The 20,912-nt window shown below is 44.4% G+C and overlaps 1 protein-coding gene across 1 annotated transcript in view; it reads right to left on the bottom strand.

Annotated features, from left to right (window-relative positions):
- The window catches only part of LOC140063959 (oxysterols receptor LXR-beta-like), a 43,211-nt gene that overhangs the window by 15,083 nt on the left and 7,216 nt on the right, over positions 1 to 20,912 (bottom strand). The window contains exons 2-6 of the mRNA XM_072110282.1: positions 13,428 to 13,506; positions 11,733 to 11,811; positions 11,493 to 11,654; positions 9,460 to 9,729; positions 7,619 to 7,839 (exon numbers count right to left, since the gene is read on the bottom strand). Coding sequence (XP_071966383.1) covers positions 7,619 to 7,839; positions 9,460 to 9,729; positions 11,493 to 11,654; positions 11,733 to 11,772 — 693 coding nt within the window. The 5' untranslated portion in view covers positions 11,773 to 11,811; positions 13,428 to 13,506. The remainder of the gene's footprint in view (positions 1 to 7,618; positions 7,840 to 9,459; positions 9,730 to 11,492; positions 11,655 to 11,732; positions 11,812 to 13,427; positions 13,507 to 20,912) is intronic.

Genomic DNA, 20,912 nt, shown 5'->3' with positions numbered 1-20,912 from the left:
AAAACTAACCGAGGGATATTACAGTAAATGACAGCAGGATACTACAGCCAGACATCCTGATACAACACAAATAACTATTGACACATAGACAATCAGTCACACACACACACACACACACCAGCACGCTCAGTCTCCTTCATCATGGAGAGGAGTATATATCACACGTGATTATAAGGCAGTATGGGGAGTCGCGCACCATCTGGACCAGATGCGATCAAACTTCTGGGGACACTTCCTGTTGGTATACAGGGACCGGTAGTGGGGAATGACACTGTTAATAAGTAGTATCCATCTTTTTAACGGAGGGGGCTCCTGGTCCTTCCAGGTCATCACCACCACTTTTCGGGCGTAGTATAATACAAACCTAAAGAAAATTTTGTCATAGTGGCCATTGATAACTTCATTTATGATACCGAGGAGACACACAGAGGGAGACAGTAATCGTGGGAAATCAAAGTGTACATTTAGGAACTCCAGCACTTCGGACCAGAAGACATGGACCCTAGGGCAGGACCAGACACAATGCAGGAAGGATCCGACTTCAGCCTGACAGCGAAAGCAAAGATCATTGGGCATTGCTCCCATGCGGAATAGTCTAGCAGGGGTGAAATATACTCTATGGAGGAATTTAGATTGGATCAGGAAGTCCCTCGCACTCACTACAGATGTGAAGTAGGACAGTTCGACCTCCCTCCAGTCATCATCTGACAGGTCAGGGATATCCTGTCTCCAGCGTTCACAGGCTCTATCAAATGGTCTGGACTTTTGCTCTTGCAGGAGAGCATAGCACTGAGTGAGTGGCTTAGGGAGGTCCGGGGTACTCATCAGAGTCTCTAGTTTGGAGAATTTCACTGTCAGGCTGAAGGAGCCGAATTGGGCTTTGAATGCATGTCGCAGTTGCGTGTAATGGAAGCTGGCCGTAGTGGGTACAGTATGTCTCTCCCTTATTTCGTTAAAGCTGAGTAATTCTGCTTCCGGAGATAATAGCTGGCCTACAAATTTCACCCCCGCCGCCCCCCACATTGTCCAGCCCGGGAGGGAGAGGAAGTGAGAAAGCCACGGATTGAGCCACAATGGAGTCCTGGGCGAGAGAGGGGGAGAGCTGCTCGGTTCTACCAGGGATTGCGCCCTACGCCAGCACACCGCTACCGTACGTAGGGGAAGTGGGGTATCAGATGGGGACTTGTATCTGTACAGCAAGTTTGTAAGGGCCTCGTAGGAACCTACCAGGGCACCAGCCAGTGCAGTAGCTGCATTACCCATGTCTATATCTATCCACCACTGGGCATATACTAGCTGGGAAGCCAGGTAATAAAGATACAGATCCGGGGCAGCCAGTCCACCCCTAGCCTTGGGAGCCTGAAGCAGCGCTAAACTGAATCGTGGGGCACTACACTGCCAGTAAAAGGACCTGAGAATGCCGTCTATGCGTTTAAACAGGCTCTTTGGAAGCAGTATAGGACAAGCGTGAAAAAGGTATAAGAATTTTGGAAGAAAAATCATTTTAAATATGTTAATACGCCCGTACAGAGACAAGGGGAGAGTGGACCAGGCTTTTAGACGCGATTCAGTTGCAGTTATCAGGGGTGTAATGTTTAACTCTGTAAATGCCTGGACCTTGCGTGACACCTGGACTCCCAGATATTTAAAGGTGGACACCACCTGGACTGGGACGGGGAGGGAGTGTACCCCTACATCAGATAAGGGAAAGAGGGCTGATTTGTCCCAGTTAACCCGAAGGCCTGAGAACCCCCCATAGCGTTCTATCAAGGACAGAAGGGATTCCAGAGAGGGGCCCACATCTCCAAGATATACAAGTGTATCATCAGCATAGAGAGATACCTTCTCAATAATAGTACCTCTAGTTATGCCCTTAATGCCCTCAGAGTGGCGGATCGCCACAGCAAGGGGTTCAATGGCGAGTGCGAAGAGGAGGGGAGATAGTGGGCAACCCTGTCTAGTGCCCCTGGCCATAGGGAGAGTAGGTGAGATGTTAAGATTAGTCCGTACCCTAGCCTTGGGATCATTATACAGTAGTTTAACTAATGCTGTAAATCGAGGGCCAAAACCCATTCTAGGCAGGAGGGTCCATAAATATGTCCACTCTACTGAGTCAAACGCCTTACAATTGTCTAAGGATAATATAAACCCAGGGTCTGGAGACCGCTCTGCTTCTGCAATGTTCAGGTGTAGTCTTTGTATATTTATGTCAGTTCCCCTCCCAGGCATAAAACCTGTCTGGTCTGGGTGAACCAATGATAATATTACTTTGTTAAGCCTTGTCGCCAGAATTTTTGCTAGTATCTTAACATCTGAGTTTAGGAGGGAAATTGGACGGTATGAGTCGGGAAGCAGAGGGTCCTTGCCAGGCTTGGGAAGAACTACAATAAGGGCCTCTCGCATGGAGTCGGGGAGGGAACCGCTGTCAAACGCATCGGAGTACAGGCTAAGGAGAAGGGGGACCAGAGTCTCACAGTTATCCCTATACCACTCACCTCCCAGCCCATCAAGTCCAGGAGTCTTACCGGGGGGCAACGATTGGATGGCCAGTTCCACCTCCTCCGCCGAGAGCGGGGCATCAAGCTCCGAAGACTGTGCCGGTGTGAGCCTCCATAGTGGAAGACTGTCAAGGAATCTGGAAATCTCGACGGAAGAGGCGGACAATCTGGAGCTGTAAAGAGAGGAATAGAATTCATAAAATACCATGTTAATGGCCCGGGGTTCTGTAATCAAGGCTCCGTTACCATCAATAATAGAGGGAACGGAAGCACAAGGACGTTCAGCCCGCGAGAGATACGCAAGCAGCTTCCCGTTTTTATCTCCGAATTCAAAGATGGACGCTTCCCTGGCTTGCAGGCGCTTGCTGGTGCGCTCCTTCGCTACAGCTAAATGGTTCCTCTGCGCCTGAGCCCAAGTCTTTTTATTCCCTGGAGTAGGTTTATCTAGATATTCCTTTTCTGCGGTCACCAGTGCAGCGGTCAACCTCTCCTCCTGCGCATTTAAGGACTTCCTATGGCCAGCTACCCCCGACATGAATGCTCCCCGCACCGAGGACTTGTACGAGTCCCAGACTAGAAGAGGATCAGGATGAGTTGAGTGTACGTCCCAGAACTCGCTGTGCGCTGCCCTAACAGTACTCTGGACCGCTGGGGATAGGAGCCAAGCCGGGTGCAGGCGCCATAAGCGGGAGTCGCTGGGGGGGCCTATAAGGAGACTGATGAACAAGGCGGAGTGGTCTGATGCACTGCGCGGGCAATAGGATACCTGATCAACGTGCGGCAACATATCTGGGGAAACAAAGGCCAGATCAATCCGAGAGAAGCTCTTATGAACAGAGGAATAAAATGAATATTCTCTCTCTTGAGGGTGTTTACTACGCCAAACATCGGCGAGGTCTAGAGAAGTGAGCCACTCATTCAGACGGACCGAGCCTGTGTCCAGACCACTTGTACGATCTAAGGAGGGATTAGGGACAGCATTGAAGTCACCAATGCAGAGTATCGGACTTGGAGGCATAGCAGCAAGTTTACTGGATATTAGGTGCAATACAGCTGGATCAAAGGGAGGTGGGACATAAATAGACGCTATAGTAAAGGTAAAGCCCCACAAGGCACAATGTACGATCACAAAACGGCCAAAGTGATCCGGTGCTACCTGTATGACTTCTATGGGAAGCGCTTTGGATATGAGTATGGATACTCCCCTGGCGTAGACAGAGTAAGAGGAATGATAACCTCTAGCCACCCATGCCCGCTTCAGGGAGAGGACCTTCTGACCCGTAAGGTGTGTCTCTTGGATACATACAATATGGGGGGCCTGACGCTTAATGACATCTAACATCAGAGCCCTCTTGAATTTGGAGTTAAGTCCCCTCACATTCCAGCTCATTACCTTAAGTGAAGACATCTTAGCGGAAGGGAAAGGGGTGTGGGGAAGGAGACGTGAGCAACCAAGCATTCATCCTTTCATACCACAAAGACATAGACAGACAGACAACAGTGAGCATAACAAATATAACCAGAACTGTACTAACAATCCCAAGAATACAAACCCCCTGTCTAACACCCTAACAGCAGTAGTGTAGACCTATACCCACTAACAGTCAAATAGTAGAACAGTGGTCCCTAACTCAAGACAAACCTACACCATTTGTCCCGGGACCTTCAACCCTTAATGTATATGTGATCAGGAGGTTATTAGGCAGCCATATTTAGAGAGAACCAAAGAGGAGATAGGGGAGGGGGGGGAGAAAGGAGGGAGACGTAGGGAGGTAGTGGTAACAGGAAAGGGGGGGAGGAGGGAGAGGGAGGAGGGAGAGGAGGAGGGAGAGGGAAAAGTGCCATGTGTGGCGCACTGGTCGATATGACCAAAAAATAGAACGCAATCAGTCACAGGGTACATTTTGTGAGGCACGTAGTATGTAAACAGATAGTAAAAACCTATAATAGTGATCTGGGACCCCTAAATATCTAATCAGGACTAAGTCCAGCATTGTCATTGCATATCAGATAAAAGGATATGTGAGTCCAGTCACTCAGGAGGTGCGGGCCTTCCAGCTGGGGCCCGTGGAGCTGCATCAGCCCAGTGAAGTGCTTCGGTTGGGCAGGTGAAGAAACGAGTCTTCGGTCCGTCCACAATTCGGAGCTTGGAAGGATACATCATGGAGTATTTATACCCCTTGTCACGGAGACGGGCACGGACCTCAGTAAATTGTGCTCGCTGTTTCCTGACGGATGCAGAGAAATCAGGGTAGAAGGACACTCTGCTGTTGGCATAGAGGATTTCTCCCTTGGTACGGACAGCCCTGAGGATAGAGTCCCTGTCCCTAAAGTGCAGCAGCCGGGCCAGGAAGGGTCTTGGATTGCCCCCTGGAGGGCCAGGGCGGGATGGCACACGATGGGCCCTCTCCACTGTGAAGAACGGGGAAAAGGTATCTGCAGGCAGCATATTTTTGAGCCAATTTTCAAAAAAGGATACCGGGTCAGACCCCTCCACTTTTTCGGGGAGGCCAACCACTCTGACGTTGTTCCGTCGCAGGCGGTTTTCGAGGTCATCAGCTCTGTCGATGGATGCAGACATTTGGCGCTGAAGCTCTCTGATCTGTGTCGGCATAGGCCTCTGGACATCCTCCACCTCAGATATTCTGCGTTCAGTTTCGGTGATTCGCTCTTTGGCTTTGTGGACATCATGTCTTAAAAGAACAAAATCCTGTCGCAGCTCATCCACCTTGGTAACCAGTTTGGATTGGCATCCGTTAATGGCCGCCAGCACCTCTGCAAATTTTCGATCCAGCTCCGTGGCCGCGTCAGGCGGATCATCGCCCTCTTCATAACTTACAAGCTGCGGCGGGCTCTGGGAGCCTTCAAAGAGGGAGGGAGAGGAGTTTGGGGACCCCTGAGGAGAGCAGGGCTGTGTGCGGGAGAATCTCCCCAACTTTTTAGCAGCATTCGACTGTATCTGCGCAAGAACTGCTTGGGATGTGGAGCAATCCTGCGCGTCCAGGGGTTCCAGGGACTGGAATGGAGGATCTTCATGGACGGATTCATCATCCGATGGAGGCGCAGACGCTGCTTTGAGCATTTTAGCCGTTCTCCTCCGGTTACCCATGGCGTCTGGGCAGGGGGGGGCCAGTGATAAACAATCGCGGAGCCTAGCGTCTAGTAATTAGCAGAGATACAGTACAAACCCACGTGGAGTATTGCAGCGGCACTGCGAGGGTTAATATAAAGCAGAACCCAGGAGCAGGGGATCACTGGGAGTATGGAGGACTCAGTGCTGGGCTGCACAACTAGGGGTCCCCAGGGCAGAGGTGGGCAGCAACAGGGGAATTACTTCCCTACCTGGTCCCGGCTCAGTCTGGCAGTGTCAGGGTTAACCCTGCGCGCCTAGGCCTCAGGCAGCGCAGGGGAGTCCCACAAGATGGCGCCTCCAGCAGGATGCAGTGCTGGCTGGAGCTGTCACGGTGCCTCCGGTGGTGGGAGCGTTGTTCCGGGCTGCAGGGGAGGAGGATGATATCCCCGGTGATCAGCAGCGCTGTGTACCTGCCGCGGGACCGGGCGGCTAGGATCGGGCCGCCGCGCTGGTCACGTGGCCGGCTGCAGGGGAATGCCGGGGAGCGGTGCGGAGTCCACAGCCGCCTCAAGATCGGTGCCGGTGGACAGCGGCAGGTGCGCGGGGCACAGCGGAGCAGGAGAGAGGTGGCACAGGTGAGGGATGGCTGCCTGGGAAGGGAGATAGGGTGTCGGGTCCCGGGAGCTCCGCGGCGCACGTCCGCTCAGTCCGGCATCAGGCCACGCCCCCACAACACCTACCCTTTAATATGATATAGGATTGTGTATGGAGGAGTCAAAGAACTGGAGAGTAGAAATTCACAATTCTTCGGTTTAATATGAAAGTAAAATAGTTCAGGAAATATGGCCGTTTGAAGATGGTCACTGTCATGACGTGTATAAATGTCCTTTCTGCACAGGGCATGTGGAAACACAGCCGTACGGCAGTTGTGGAGGGGTTAGAGGAAAGGAAAGCATTGAGTCAGCTGCATATAGAAAAGAATCCACTGGAGCAGGGTATTGGACCAATTCACTTTGGACACAAGTTCTTCTGGCAGTGTTCAAAAAACGTGCAACATAACTTTGCCGACAACTCTCAACGACCAGCATATCCTGTTTGTACGGTGCCACATCACAAGAGGATTGCAGGTTATTTTGTCCTACTGTTGCTGCGGCTGGGCTGCCACACATTGTGGGCAGCCCGCAATAGCCAACAATGGGAGCCTTTGATGTCACAGCCTGCCCAGGGGTCCTTTGATGGACCAGATGCATGGCTTAATAGAAAGACTGTCAGCAACTGATGCACTACAGAGTACAGTGGATTAAAAATATGATAGACCAATTGATCTCCTGTCATAGTAATATAAAAAAAATGAAAAGTTAAAAAAGACCCCACACACAGAAAGCATGCATAATAGTATTTAAAAAAAATGCTGCCCAAACTGACTATTGTGAACCAAATGTGGATAAAAACTATAGGTGTAAGGTAAAAGCCCTCATACAGCAATAAAAATAAGTCCTCAAACATTAACAAAAAAAATTCAAAAGCTATGTTGTTTCAAAAGCTATACAGGCAGTCCCCGGGTTACGAACAAGATAGGTTCCATAGGTTGGTTCTTATGTTGAATTTGTATGCAAGACGAAACTGTATTTTATCATTGTAGATCCAGACAAAAAATTTTTTTGCCCCACTGAAATTTCACATTTATTTTTGCTGCAATGGGACCAAGGATTATCAATACAGCTTCATTACAGATACTTTACAGCTGAGCTGATTATTGTAGCTTGGGACTATAGTAAGGCATTCAGAGAGCTTCACAAAAGGTCACAGGGGACAAAGGGATCTGTCTTTAACTAGGGGTTGTCTGTAAGTCGGGTGTCCTTAAGTAGGGGACCGCCTGTAATGGGAAAGGTGCATTTTTTCCCCCGAAAGGATTTCATTATAGAAATTAAATTAGAGGAGATAAAAACTGGGGTTAAAAAGCACCATTGTCTACAGTACTACAAGACAATAGGGTGCCTCTAGAGAGGTCAATGTGAAAATAAAGTACAAGATAAATGGAACCTACCGTTACTTTGGGCTGATCACTAAAGGAGCGCTTGTTGCATTGTTGCTGTGCAGAGACCAGTTGTTGGATCATTTCTTCTTGTTGAGGTGTGAGCTGTACAACATCCTGCGTCACCATGCAAGGACTGGGTGGGATGAAAACTGCAGACGTTCGAATCACATCTTCATCTTGTTGCTGTTTCTTGATCTTTTTGCTTCGGATTTGCTCTTCAGAAAGAACACCTGACATAACACGGAGATGGATCACAAATACATTACATGTCCAACAGCTAATAACTACCAGTGCCGAGAACAACTAAAGGAAACATAACCATCACTTTCCTAAAAGAACCCAAACAACTAACATACTATTCTAAGGAGATAGGAAAAGATGGCACTACTCCTATCCACAAAATAGAGGGGTAGATTATCACATTTAGGAGTGCATGGGTTCCATATAAGTGGAGGTATGTATCCTCAGTGGTGCTCAATTCCTCAAAACGTAAAACGAAAGTCCAGGCAACAAAACTGTTATGTAGAAAGCAAGGATGGCACTCACCGAAAAATGGTTGTGGATATCTTCTTTTATTTCATCAAGTATATATACTCACAAAAAGTAGGTGCGGGGGAGGGAGTGGGAGCTGAACGCCCAAAGGAGGGCAACGGCCGTTTCGCGCTGTGCTGCGCTTCTTCCGGCCGGAAGAAGCGCAGCACAGCGCGAAACGGCCGTTGCCCTCCTTTGGGCGTTCAGCTCCCACTCCCTCCCCCGCACCTACTTTTTGTGAGTATATATACTTGATGAAATAAAAGAAGATATCCACAACCATTTTTCGGTGAGTGCCATCCTTGCTTTCTACATAACAGTTTTGTTAACATACTATTCTGTCCACAGCACTGTTATCTATGACACTCTTGGGGGCATAGTCCACTATTGATTCTGACCTAAGAAGTGAAATACTTCGACATTCTCTAATTCACTAAAATACCCCAACTATATCCTACTGGGAAACATTCCTGAAGATTGTACATATCCTCTCCATAACTACCATATTGGAAACCTCCCTCCACAGCTTGTGGGGCAGAAACCTCTGTCTTGTATCACGGTTTTTGGTCCTGCCCTAGCATATAGTCTTTTCTTTGCAGGTAAATATACAGAACTCCAATTGCCCTCAACATCAGACTGGGCTCTTATCGGTCACTTGTTGAACACCTCCCCTGCAGTCACGCCAAGATACAAGCAGCTATCTGCAAAACCATATTACAAACTTTGCTGGGCTAACCCATGGCACTATGGCCCAGATAGATTATTGTGTCTGTGCCAGTATCTTGTCCACATTCCCATGAAAAAAGGGTCTTTGGTGCCTGTAAATGTAATTACTATGTCCGTGCGCCACAATTGTGTCTTGGCTGAATTTTGCCTGACACTATTTAAAACTGTGCACCTAAAGGGATGTGTTGGTGCGTGTTCCTAGTTTGCACCACAGTTCTGTAGCAACAGCATTAAGCCAATTGCACAAAGAAAAAAAAAAATTTAATGCGACCGTTTGATATAGAGTAGTTTCGTAGTTTTCCAATTTATTAATGCAGACAATACTGCACAGGTCATAAATGTCTTTTATAGGAAATACTATTGCGAATAAAAGTCAGACATTACATGAGGCATTACAATGTCCGCTGAGCGCTCATTTTTGTCCCACTTTAACAGGCCTAGTTTATTCATAAAATATAAGGTATCTTACATCATTCAATATAGACAGGAGATCATCAATAGAGTAATAACAGTATTAAAAGATAAAAATGGAAAGAAAAGCAGGTGTTACCCATACCGCTTCCTCTCCAGTATTGCATTCTTCGCTTACTTACACTGTTCCCGCATGCCAGCCTCTCTGCACTTTCGAAGCCGGCATTCCTGGCACTTGCGACGCATATACATGTCCATCTGGCATTTGCCATTATTCTTGCAGGTATACTTGGCATTTTTGATGACACTTCGCCTGAAGAAACCTTTACAGCCCTCACAGCTCAGCACGTTGTAATGAAATCCAGAGGCTTTGTCGCCACACACACTGCACACTTCATTCCCCAGCATCTTTGGCGCAGGACCCTTCTTTCTTTTCCGCTCAGGCTCCTCCGCTGTTGGTAAAGCAAAGGAGAGGTCATCGGTTTCAGATTGATGGTGGTCAAATGCCATCTTGACAAAACTGCTCTCAGCAAAAGAAAAAAAAATTACACCTGAAGACAGCAGACAGCTCCTTTTTCATTGTAGGGGCTGAATGCAGTCATTGCAGCTTAGCTGCTATTCAAATGAATGGGACCAGATCCATATTAACAACTTTTTTCAAACCTGACATGTGTCACTTATGCAATTATAACTTTTCAACCCTTTAACATATAAAGATTGAGATTGTATTTCATGTTAGTTGAAAATTTGGACGAAATGCCTTGCGTTTTTGAGATGTTAGGCATCTTAGAACTTTAGTTGTGATTTTTCCAGTTTTCATGAAGCTTCTGTATTTTTCTGTTGACCATGATGGTTGAGGGCTTATTTTTGTGAGAAGAGTTTACTTTTCACAACATAACTTTTTGGAAAAATGTTTGTGAATGCATATAATGAAAAGTCACCTTCTCCACTTTGTGTGTCCAATTAAGTTTCAAATTTATTGTACAGATTGTCATGGAAGCAGCAATGCCAAATATGTGTTTTTTTGTGCTTTTGTGTTACTTTAATTGAAATGGAGGTGTTAAGAGACTTTAAATTCTTAAGGACCCAACTTGTTTTTTTCAAATCTTCCATGTGCCAGTTTATGAAATTATAACAACTTTTAAACACTTTGAAAACAACTGCAGTAAGGCTGCATTCACAGGGCCGTTGAGGGACGTATATATACGGGCGACTTATACACGCCCATACCCAGGGAAAAGATAGGGCATGTCCTATTCCTCCCTGGAATATGGAGCTGTGCGCCGCGTTTCTCTATGGAGAGGGGCGGGGCACACGTTCATCTGAATGCAGACTAAGTTAGAGTGTTTTTAGTGACATGTTGTACTTAACTATAGTGGTATATTTTCGTTGAAATGTTTTGCATTTATTTCTGAAAAAAAAAAAAAAACTAACAAACATTAACCATATGTCTGCTTTATGTTGGCGCAATTTTTTTTATTAGGATGTTATGAGGCTTACAAATGGATTAGCAATATTACACATTTTCACAAAAATTTAAGATTCAATTACAGTATTTTAGAGGCCTATTCATATTTATAGTTTTAAAAGTTTTAAAGCACAAAAATTAGGTTATTCTGAGATTTATCTTTACTGAATATTTGGAGAAAAAACGCTGTTACGGTTTTCACAGTACAGGCTTAGATTTTGTATTGTATGGGTTGTTAGGGACGCAGCAATACATATGTAGAGTTTGGCGAGATTTTTTTTTATATGTAGGCCCTAGAAAAGCCCTATACGAGCCGCGGTCATATTTGAATCCGGCTACTAAATGGTTAAACATCTGGGATTGGGGTCATCATGATCCCAGCTGTCATGGGAGTCCAGGCTGAAGCGTGCAGCCGGGCTCCCGCACTGCCATCACTGTTGACAGTTGTCACAGGGATATCAGTGCAGAAGGTAAATGCACATTCAGGGTCCTTAAGGGGTAAACAAACAAAAAAAAATATAAAGTTAATCACTGCACTGCTCAGTTACAGTCAGGCACTGCCAGGAAGAAGATCCTGACTTACACATGCATCAGGCAGCCCTGGGATCCACATTGGACCTCGGGCTGCCAGGGGAAGGATTGTTCTCTCGGTAAGGGCAGTCATGCATAGAAATAATGAATCCTAACAGAAACAAAGGACAGAAAACCAGTGACAACTGATTCATTCACAACCTTTGGGACACTCACCAGCACTGTGCGAGGAGCCTTCGCCATCCGTTCCCAGGATTTCATTGTCATTGAGTGCTGCAGAACTACCTTGAGATTCTGGCCTTTCCTCCTTTATGTGCAACTTAACAGGTATGACAGAATCCAAAAGTAATGTATCCACAGAGTGGAAGGACTCTCCATCTGTTCAAGAGGAACACACAAGTCTAATAATGCAGAAGCTGAAATAATTCCTTCACTGTGATGACAGACGGGACTTACCGAGTGAAACTTCGGGGCCATTGACAGCCGTGGCTGACATATTTGGTCAGGCGTCTCCAGGCATCTTCCAGGCCAAACACTGTACAAAACACACAAGAAACCAGAAAACAGTACTCATATGGTACTTGGTCAGAATGTTCAACTGCTCTTCTGCAGTCAACTTCATCTTTACTGCCCTATTACCCTGAAGTCAGAGATTTTTTTTATTATGGTACAGTCATCTTTATTCCAATTAAGAGGTCGTTGCTGTGATATCAAATGCAATTACCAGCTGACGGGAATGGAAATTGGTTGGAAAAGAAAAAAATTATTATACAAAGACCCAAGGCCATCATGGCAACCGACGGCACCTCCCTGGCGACATCATGGGGAGCAACGATCTCAACAAAGATGGCGGCACCCATCCACCGCTAGCTTTTAAATGCTGGTGGCGGCAAGCAAGGGGTTTACACCCTGCAATCGATGTTAGCTGCAATATAAAGAAAACCCCATGTCTGTATGAATAGGGCTCACCCCATAAGCCCTCTTCATAAATCCTTAACAGTTCCCTACCGGATATATATAGTTAGCATTAAGGAGTTAATATATCTCCCCATTGCGTTTACATTCAGTTAACACTGCATCTACATAAACACAATGTTATACAATTCTAATGGACACAACGTTACAGCAAACAGAATGGAAACATGTTGTAGAAGTAAGCATGATGTAAACTATTATAGTCCCACAACGGGACACCAACATGCAATGGCTTGATATCTTATCGAATGCACTGCACTATTAATGTAGGGCAGTACATTATATCTTCCTCAACAGGCATCTATTAGGCAGGCCTCCAATGTAAACCCGATGTGAATGCAAATTCATTGTAAAAACACAAATGTGACGTAAAAGCGATTGCAATGTAACTGTGGAAGTAACCATGATGTGCACGCAAATGCAATGTAAAAGTCCCGTTTGCACCATGTTGTATGTACATTGTGTTTACATCACGTTTTTATCCACATCACGTTTGGTTAACATAGTTTCTACATTTACATTGTGTTTGAATTTACATCACAGTTACATTGCGATAACATTTCCATTGCAGTTGCATTTACATCACATTTGTACCAACACGGTTTGCATGCACATCATGTTTTTATCGTATTGAAATTGCAGTTGCATTTACATTGATATACAGAGATCACAATGCGCATTCCAGAGGCTTCACCGATTTTGCCTGCTGGGCTATTTGGACAGTATCAAAGATTAGGATAATCTTCTCCAGCACCTCCTCTGTGAGTACACAGGACTTGAATGGTCAGATACTGGGACTGAAATCTCTGTAACCGTGGGCACTAGAAAGAAAATTCTAAGTGCCCCTAAATCTGTGAAACAGGATGTTTAACGCCACGTGAGGTAGCGAAAGGTCCTCCTTAAAATACCTATCCACATACATTGCAAATTTCATTGCTAAATGTTGCAGCATGCCAAGTGTGAACCACTGTAAAGCCACATTCACGCCGTACCATAGTAAGACATGTCCTATCTTTCTACGGGCTACGGTACGGTAGCCCATGTGTGCTGTACCGTACCGCTCCTGCATGGCGCCGTGAGGCCATAGAAGTGTATGGGGACGTATATACGCCGTACATACATCCCCCATACGTTCGTGAATGTAGCCTAAGACTTATAAAGGGTCTATATACGTACCATTCAATGTTTAGCAGGGAGCTTTATAAGGAAACTGAAGTTTAAATCAGATACACGCCTTGGTCTTCAAATAGAAAATCTACAAAGAAAAAAAAAAAAGTTCACTATAAACGGTGTAAAAAACAAAGACAAAACAAATGAGCACAGGGGTCTTATCCTGCAGTCAGAATTAGGATTTCCCAACCAAGTCCTGAAATTCAAATAGGAGATTGCGGCTATATACATCCTGTGTCAGGCTCAGGGAACCCAAAATTTACAAATAGTCTATTTTGTTGTTTGCTTTCGTCCCTAGAAGCATAACAGACACACGCAAACGTCCCTCCTGATATTAACAAGGTCCTGGAACAGTGTGTTCTGGCCCCTCATGTCCTTGGCCGCATATAAATTCCAAAGCTGCAAAAGTTGTTGAGGAAATTAAAAAGAAAAATCCCCTTTAGGAAGCGGCTTCATCTATCTAATATTGCCCATGGATATGCTCAATGATCTTTTTTGAAGAGGGCCTGAAACAGTTGCAGTTTTCTCTCTACCATACAACAATTATAAGAATAGTAGCGACTGATCAAAGAGTCAGTGATCATAGTCAGTGCTTTTAAAAGTCCCAACATCTAACTGTACAGGCAGTCATCACCTGAACACCTGACTAACAGACGACCCCTAGTTACAAATGGGTCGCTGTGTCCACTGTGACCTCTGGATGCTAGCAATTTATTGTACTGTAGTCCAAGGCTGAAATGGTCAAAATCAGCGGTGTCTGCAATAAAGCTTTATTACTAATCCTTTTACCCCTGACAAAATTATGAAAATCCAAATGTCAAAAGGAAAATTTACATGTTCCAACTTAGGTTAAGTTGAATTGCTTTTTTGTACATAACCCAGGGACTGCCTGTACTGAATCCTCCTGTGTGACCATACCATACTTTTTTTTCAACAATTATACCACATTTGGATTTTGTTACGGATTCCTTTCCTGTCCTGAAAGAGCTGGACATGCACACTCAGACAAGCACTCCCGGCTTCATGCAGACCACTAGCCGTCTACCCAGATATACCATTACAGCATTTTCTCCTAAACCCAACACTTTATTAGAGAGTTTATCAGCAAATATCCTCTGTGCTAGACACAAGTGACCGCCAGTAACCTTTGCACACTTCCTGAAACAAGCTGCCAGAGTATACCATGTAGCTGGGATAAGCTAAGAATCATCCTATGATTCACTATATCTGCTAGACAAAGACCATGAGCAAAGTCCATGAGACACAAGCACCTGGGGACTCTTCTGCATCGCTGATCTGTTTTGCGGAATTATGTGTACATGAACTGTGATGACCGTGTGGTCTATAAAGGTGAGAAGTGAGTGAAACCTTGTACCCTGGACATCTTCATGCATAATACATTGTTGCTGACGAAAGTCACCATTTTATCTCTACTGGGAGCTGGATAGCTTTCATACCTACTTGTCCGCCAAGGTTCTTCATCACTGGACCATGGAGAAAGTCATATTAGGGTCTAAAACATGTTCACAATTTGGGTGGATAACAAATTCTATCAGGACATAGGACATCAAATAATAGCAGGACATAGAAGGCGACTAAGACAAATCCCTTTAGAGCCTTCACTTATATAACAGGGCCACAGTCAAGTGACTATAGAAGAAGATTACCTCCGTCACAGTGTCTGGATCTATGATAGATTTTGATGGTAGATTCTCTTTAAGAATTGTAAGGATTCTGGAGGGGCCCACTCGGGCCCCCAGATCAATTGCAGCAGTGTCGGGCGTCTCTCATAGCGATCTGTGTCTTCCGGACACAGATCGCTATGAGAACATTTGCAGTCACTGCTTTCCCCAGCAGGAGCTGCTACATCAGAGGCTGAAGGACCTGTGATGACATCATGGTCACATGACCTGCCGGGGAAAGCAGTGACCACACAGAGAGCTGCATCAGTAAGGTGAGGGGGTAGACAGGGGGGGGGCTATGTGTATACAGGGGGAGAGGGTAGCAGAGTGTATACAGGGGGAGAGGGTAGCAGAGTGTATACAGGAGGGGGGGGGGGGATGTGTCCACGCTGGGGAGGGGGGGCAGTGTGACTACTGAAGGGCGGCCCATAAAGGGGCCCACTAGGGCTCTGTCGCCCGGGGGCCACTAAAACCTGGAGCCGGCCCTGTCCCCTAGAAATAGTGTTTGGTTTGGTCAGCCAACCCACAGGTTCCTGATAACCAGATAAACAGCATTGGCTTCTACAGTCTGAGCCACCGAAGACTACATTCACAAGACATGTGCCTGCTGAACCGTAGCACGGCGGGCCCGCGTCGGGGAAATTAGGAGCTGCTCACCCCCGCCCCTCTCCACAGCGATGGATGGTGCATTGCGCACATTCCGGAGAAAGATTGGACGGTAATGCGATGTGCGCCCACTGCCGTCTATGGGGGAAATATGTACGGCGTATATATACGTCGGCCATATAAATGTCCCACACATACAGTCATGTGAATATAACCTTGACTGTTTTGCATCTCCAGGAAGATGTACGACATACTACTTAGAAGTGTCAGCAAAGCTTTGTGCTCACAAGTCTCCTGCCTCTTTCAGAATGAAATGAACTTTAACACAGTTTCTGATTGCAAAACATTTGAACTCTGACCTGGATCCCAAGACGCCTTCATGAACCACCCACCAGGACCATTGTCATTATTTTATCTTTGATGGTTCAGACCCAAACAGAACTGCTAGGTGACAAACAGAATGATTTTACATTTCATATTTCCTTCCTTCAATCTAGCACATTTTAAAACAGACTTGTTATTGAATATATATTTGTAAAAGTGGTGTGTGTGCTAAAGGAATCTGCACCGTCACATTTACAATCACCAAATTTTGCACAGTTGTTGCCCGTGACTCAGGGAACGTCAGAGTAGGTTTTGAGCCAAAATTTTTTACCCCACGCTTTCCAAAATCCACTTACAGGCAGTCCCCGGGTTACGTACAAGATAGGGTCTGTAGGTTTGTTCTTAAGTTGAATTTGTATGCAAGTCGGAACTGTAGATTTTATTATTGTAACCCCAACCAAATTTTTTTTTAGTCTCTGTGACAATTGGATTTTAAAGATGTTGCGTTGTCATAAGAACCAGGATAAACAAAAAATCTTAATTACAGACACATTTAATAAGGTTATAGCTGATTATTGTAGCCTGGGACTAAAGTACAGTAAATTATCAATTACTAGAGGTCCGTTTGTAACTAGGGGTCGTCTGTAAGTCGGGTGTTCTTAAGTAGGGGACTGCCTGTATTACCCTCCATATACAGGAGCAATTGTCTGCTGCTGCGGCAGTTGGAAGCTGAGCCGTGATTGGTTGCTCTCCTGCCACAGGTCATTGATATGAGCTCTGAGCTTTGATTGGTTACTACAGGCAATAAGTATAAAACGCTTATGTGTGAGGTAAGATGGATAGAGATGCAGATATAGGGGAAGATTTATCAGAAATGTCTGAGGTAAAACGATTCCAGTTGCCCATGGAAACCAATCACAGAACAGATGTAATTTTATAAACAGCTGTGGGAAAATTAAACTAGAGCTCTGATTGGTTGCCATGGGCAACTACAGAAGTTCTGCTCTAAGGACACTTCTGATAAATATTTCCATAGACCGCCAAAGGCGCAGGCAGTGGCTGGAACGAGAGTGCCCGACAGTGTCAGTGAGAGGGGAGTCTATTGATGAATACAAAATATTTTTGTTAACCCATTCGATTTTGTTACAGCTAAGAGCAGTTAGTATATATGTATTTTTATATTTACCTTTACAATACAATCATGGCCAAAAGTTTTGAGAATGACACAAATATTATATTTTCACATGATCTGTTTTTATCACATACAGAAAAACAAGTGCAATCATATTATGAGTAACAAAAGCTTTTATTGACAGTTAGAATGAGTTACTGCAGCAAGTCAGTATTTGCAGTGTTGACCCTTCTTCTTCAGGACCTCTGCAATTCTCCCTGGCATGTTCTCAATCAACTTCTGGACCAAATCCTGACTGATAGCAGCCCATTCTTACACAATCAATGCTTGCATTTTGTCATAATTTGTTGGTTTTGTTTGTTCACCCGTCTATTGATGATTGACCACAAGTTCTCAATGGGATTAAGATCTGGGGAGTTTCCAGGCAATGGACCCAAAATCTCTGTTTTGTTCCGTGAGCCATTTAGTTATCACCTTTGCTTTATGGCAAGGTGCTCCATCATGCTGGAAAAGGTATTGTTGATCACCAAACTGCTCTTAGATGGTTGGGAGAAGTTCCTCTTGGAGGACATTCTGGTACCATTCTTTATTCATGGATGTGTTTTTAGGCAAGACTGTGAGAGAGCCGATTCCCTTGGCTGAGAAGCAACCCCACACATGAATGGTTGCAGGATGCTTTACAGTTGGCATGAGACAAGACTGGTGGTATCGCTCACCTTGTCTTCTCCCAACCAGCTGTTTTCCAAATGTTCCAAACAATCGGAAAGGGGATTCATCAAAGAAAATGACTTTACCCCAGTCCTCAGCAGTCCACTCCCTGTACATTTTTCAGAATATCAGTCTGTCCCTGATGTTTTTTCTGGAGAGAAGTGGCTTCTTTGCTGCCCTCTTTGACACCAGGCCTTGCTCCATTCCTGAGTTGACTTTGCAATTAATTGCTGTTAAGCTGATCACTCTTTATAACATTCTGAAGTATTTGCAAATTGCCATTATAAAACCTGATGCGGTAATTTTGTAAAAATAAATTTTTGTATCATTCTCAAAACTTTTGGCCAGGACTGTACATATACTACACTTACAGCACTATATCTTCTCCTGGCAAATCACTGGCTGACCGTTACTCATCAGGAAATGCAAATGTGATCAGATTGAGCACCGCCCCCAGACTTTTCCATTTCTAAACTCTTTTTGTTCTTTTCTTGAAAGTATCATATCGGTTTCAAGTATCGCAATACTCTTCTCGGTTTTGAATTGCACTCAAAATTCTGGTATCGGTGCAACCCTAGTATGTATTTGATCATATGAAATCACAGCAGTCTCCATGGAGGATGGGAAGGAGTAGAAGTCCATTGCGAAATGCTGTGATCATGCTAGGACACTACCATATAATCAGATACATACGTGGGGTAGGTCTTGCAAATGTATCTGATAATATGGCAGTATCATGGCACGATCACAGCATTCCTCCATGGACTTCTATTCCTCCCCATTCTCCAAGGAGGTATTTTGTGATTGTGCCATGATACTGCCATATGATCAAATACATACATAGATCTTGCAAATGTAACTTGGTAAAATACCTTAGCATGTCATGTGACCAGGGTGATATGAGGTATAGAGGGGTGGGGTCATCGAAGAAGGATATAACCACTGATGCCAAATAATAGGAGATAAAGTTGACTTATGGGGATGTGAGGGAAACTATTTTTAACTAAAAGAAGGGTGTTATCACAGGTACATACATCCCTGGAAGTAGCACATGCTGAATGTGAGGTCACACCTTGTACAGCCATATGAAGGGTATACTTAATTTTATTTTGTATATAAATCTTCTGTAGTTGAGTAGAATCAATATTATGCCTGGTAGCCAGCATCAATAAAATAAAAAGTTCAAATCACCACATTTGCCATTTCAACAGCCATTAAAATTTTAACAAACAGTAATTGAATTGCGGTACAATTACAAAATGGAATCACTGAAAACCTTGATGCTTGTGTTGTAAAAATTACCTCTACCTCAACCAAAGTATATGTTGCAATACAGATAAAAAGAAATGTGTGTATAAATACATGTTATTTTTACTATGTATTTTAGGCAATCTACTACCACCACAAATTAAATATTAATAATAAATAATTATTTATATAGCGCCTACAGATTACACAGCGCTGTACAGAGTTTGCCAAATCGGTCCCTGTCCCCAATAGGGCTCACAATCTAATCAACCTACCAGTATTATTTTAAACTATGCACTCTGTGCTTTGCGCAGATTTCAGGTACAGCCTTAGTCGGCAAGTTATAGCAAATGCCCTGCCCCCACGGCGTAAAGGTGAAGTTGGGGAATATAAAATCGCAATTCCTTGAATACAAGTCATGATAGATGATACACACAGCCCTGTTCCATATATACTGTCATACTTTAAATCTCAGAGTTGTTTCATCCATCCGAACTCTGCTGAATGGAGGCACCAATCAGTAACGTATGTACACAGCGATGAGAGCTTCAAATGGACCCGTTGTCCACGGGTACGATAGGAACAAATGGTAGCCGTCTCAGAGTTTATAAGGAAAGCTTTAGTCCTACCATTCAGTGTAGTACCGGTAATAGTATGATTAGGATTTATAATCTAGTGCTGGTACGACAAATGGTGCAAAAAACAGTACAGAGTACAGAGATCTTTTAGTGTACATAATACTAATTGAAGAACAAGTGATGCAACAGTCATATGAAAAAGTTTGGGCACCCCTATTAATCTTAATCAAAATTTGGGCTTTGCAACAGCTATTTAAGTTTGATATCTTTAATAACTGATGGACACAGTAATATTTAAGGATTGAAATAAGGTTTATTGACCTAACAAAAAATGTGTAATATGCATTAAAACAAAATTTGACATATGCAAAAGTATGGGCACCTCAACAGAAAAGTGACATTAATATTTAGTAGATCCTCCTTTTGCCTCTAGTCGCTTCCTGTAGCTGTTAATGAGTTCCTGGATGAAGGTATTTTTGACCATTCCTTTTGCACCTGACAAATTTTGTTTTAATGCATATTGCACATTTTCTGCAAGTACAATAAACCTCATTTCAATCCTGAAATATTACTGTGTCCATCAGTTATTAGATATATCAAACTGAAATAGCTGTTCCAAAAACCCAAATTTTGATAACTACAAATGATTAAGATTAATAGGGGTGACCAAACTTTTTCATATGACTGTATATAGCCATGTCAACAAAAAAATAAGGGCTATTTTTCTTGAAATGTTGAATAAAAAAAAACAAAAACTGCTGGGTCAACACATATCTGGTTTTTAAAGAGTCAACTGTCAACACTGCAGCACTGTACAATAGAAAACTCGGGACCACTCTATAAGCGGTCGGGTGTATTCATCAGGGGGCAGGTTTAGGGCATGACGTGCAGCAGTCACTGCCGGCCTATGGAGTTCGGGGTGGTCCGGGGAGAGGCAGTGCCTCAGACCGCTCCCTCATAAATACGCCCGACCACTTACGCTAGCAATGTAGTTTTTAGAGGTAACAGGTCCTCTTTAAGGTGAGGTGTAGCATCACTAGAGGGTCCTAATGGATAGCTTGAATAGGTAAATTCAACACATACAAATAAAATAATATGCATAGCCACAATGTGATATACAGGCAATGAAATGACACATGCCTCAAATGTCACTGCAGTAAGAAACACAAGGTTTTCTGGTAAAAAAAAAAAAAAAGTAAATCCACAGAAAACC

The sequence above is a fragment of the Engystomops pustulosus genome, chromosome 6 (assembly GCF_040894005.1).
Source record: "Engystomops pustulosus chromosome 6, aEngPut4.maternal, whole genome shotgun sequence".
NCBI classification, from domain to species: domain Eukaryota; kingdom Metazoa; phylum Chordata; class Amphibia; order Anura; family Leptodactylidae; genus Engystomops; species Engystomops pustulosus.
The sequence above is the reverse complement of the archived record's forward strand: the minus strand, read 5'-3'. Positions and strand labels throughout refer to the sequence as shown.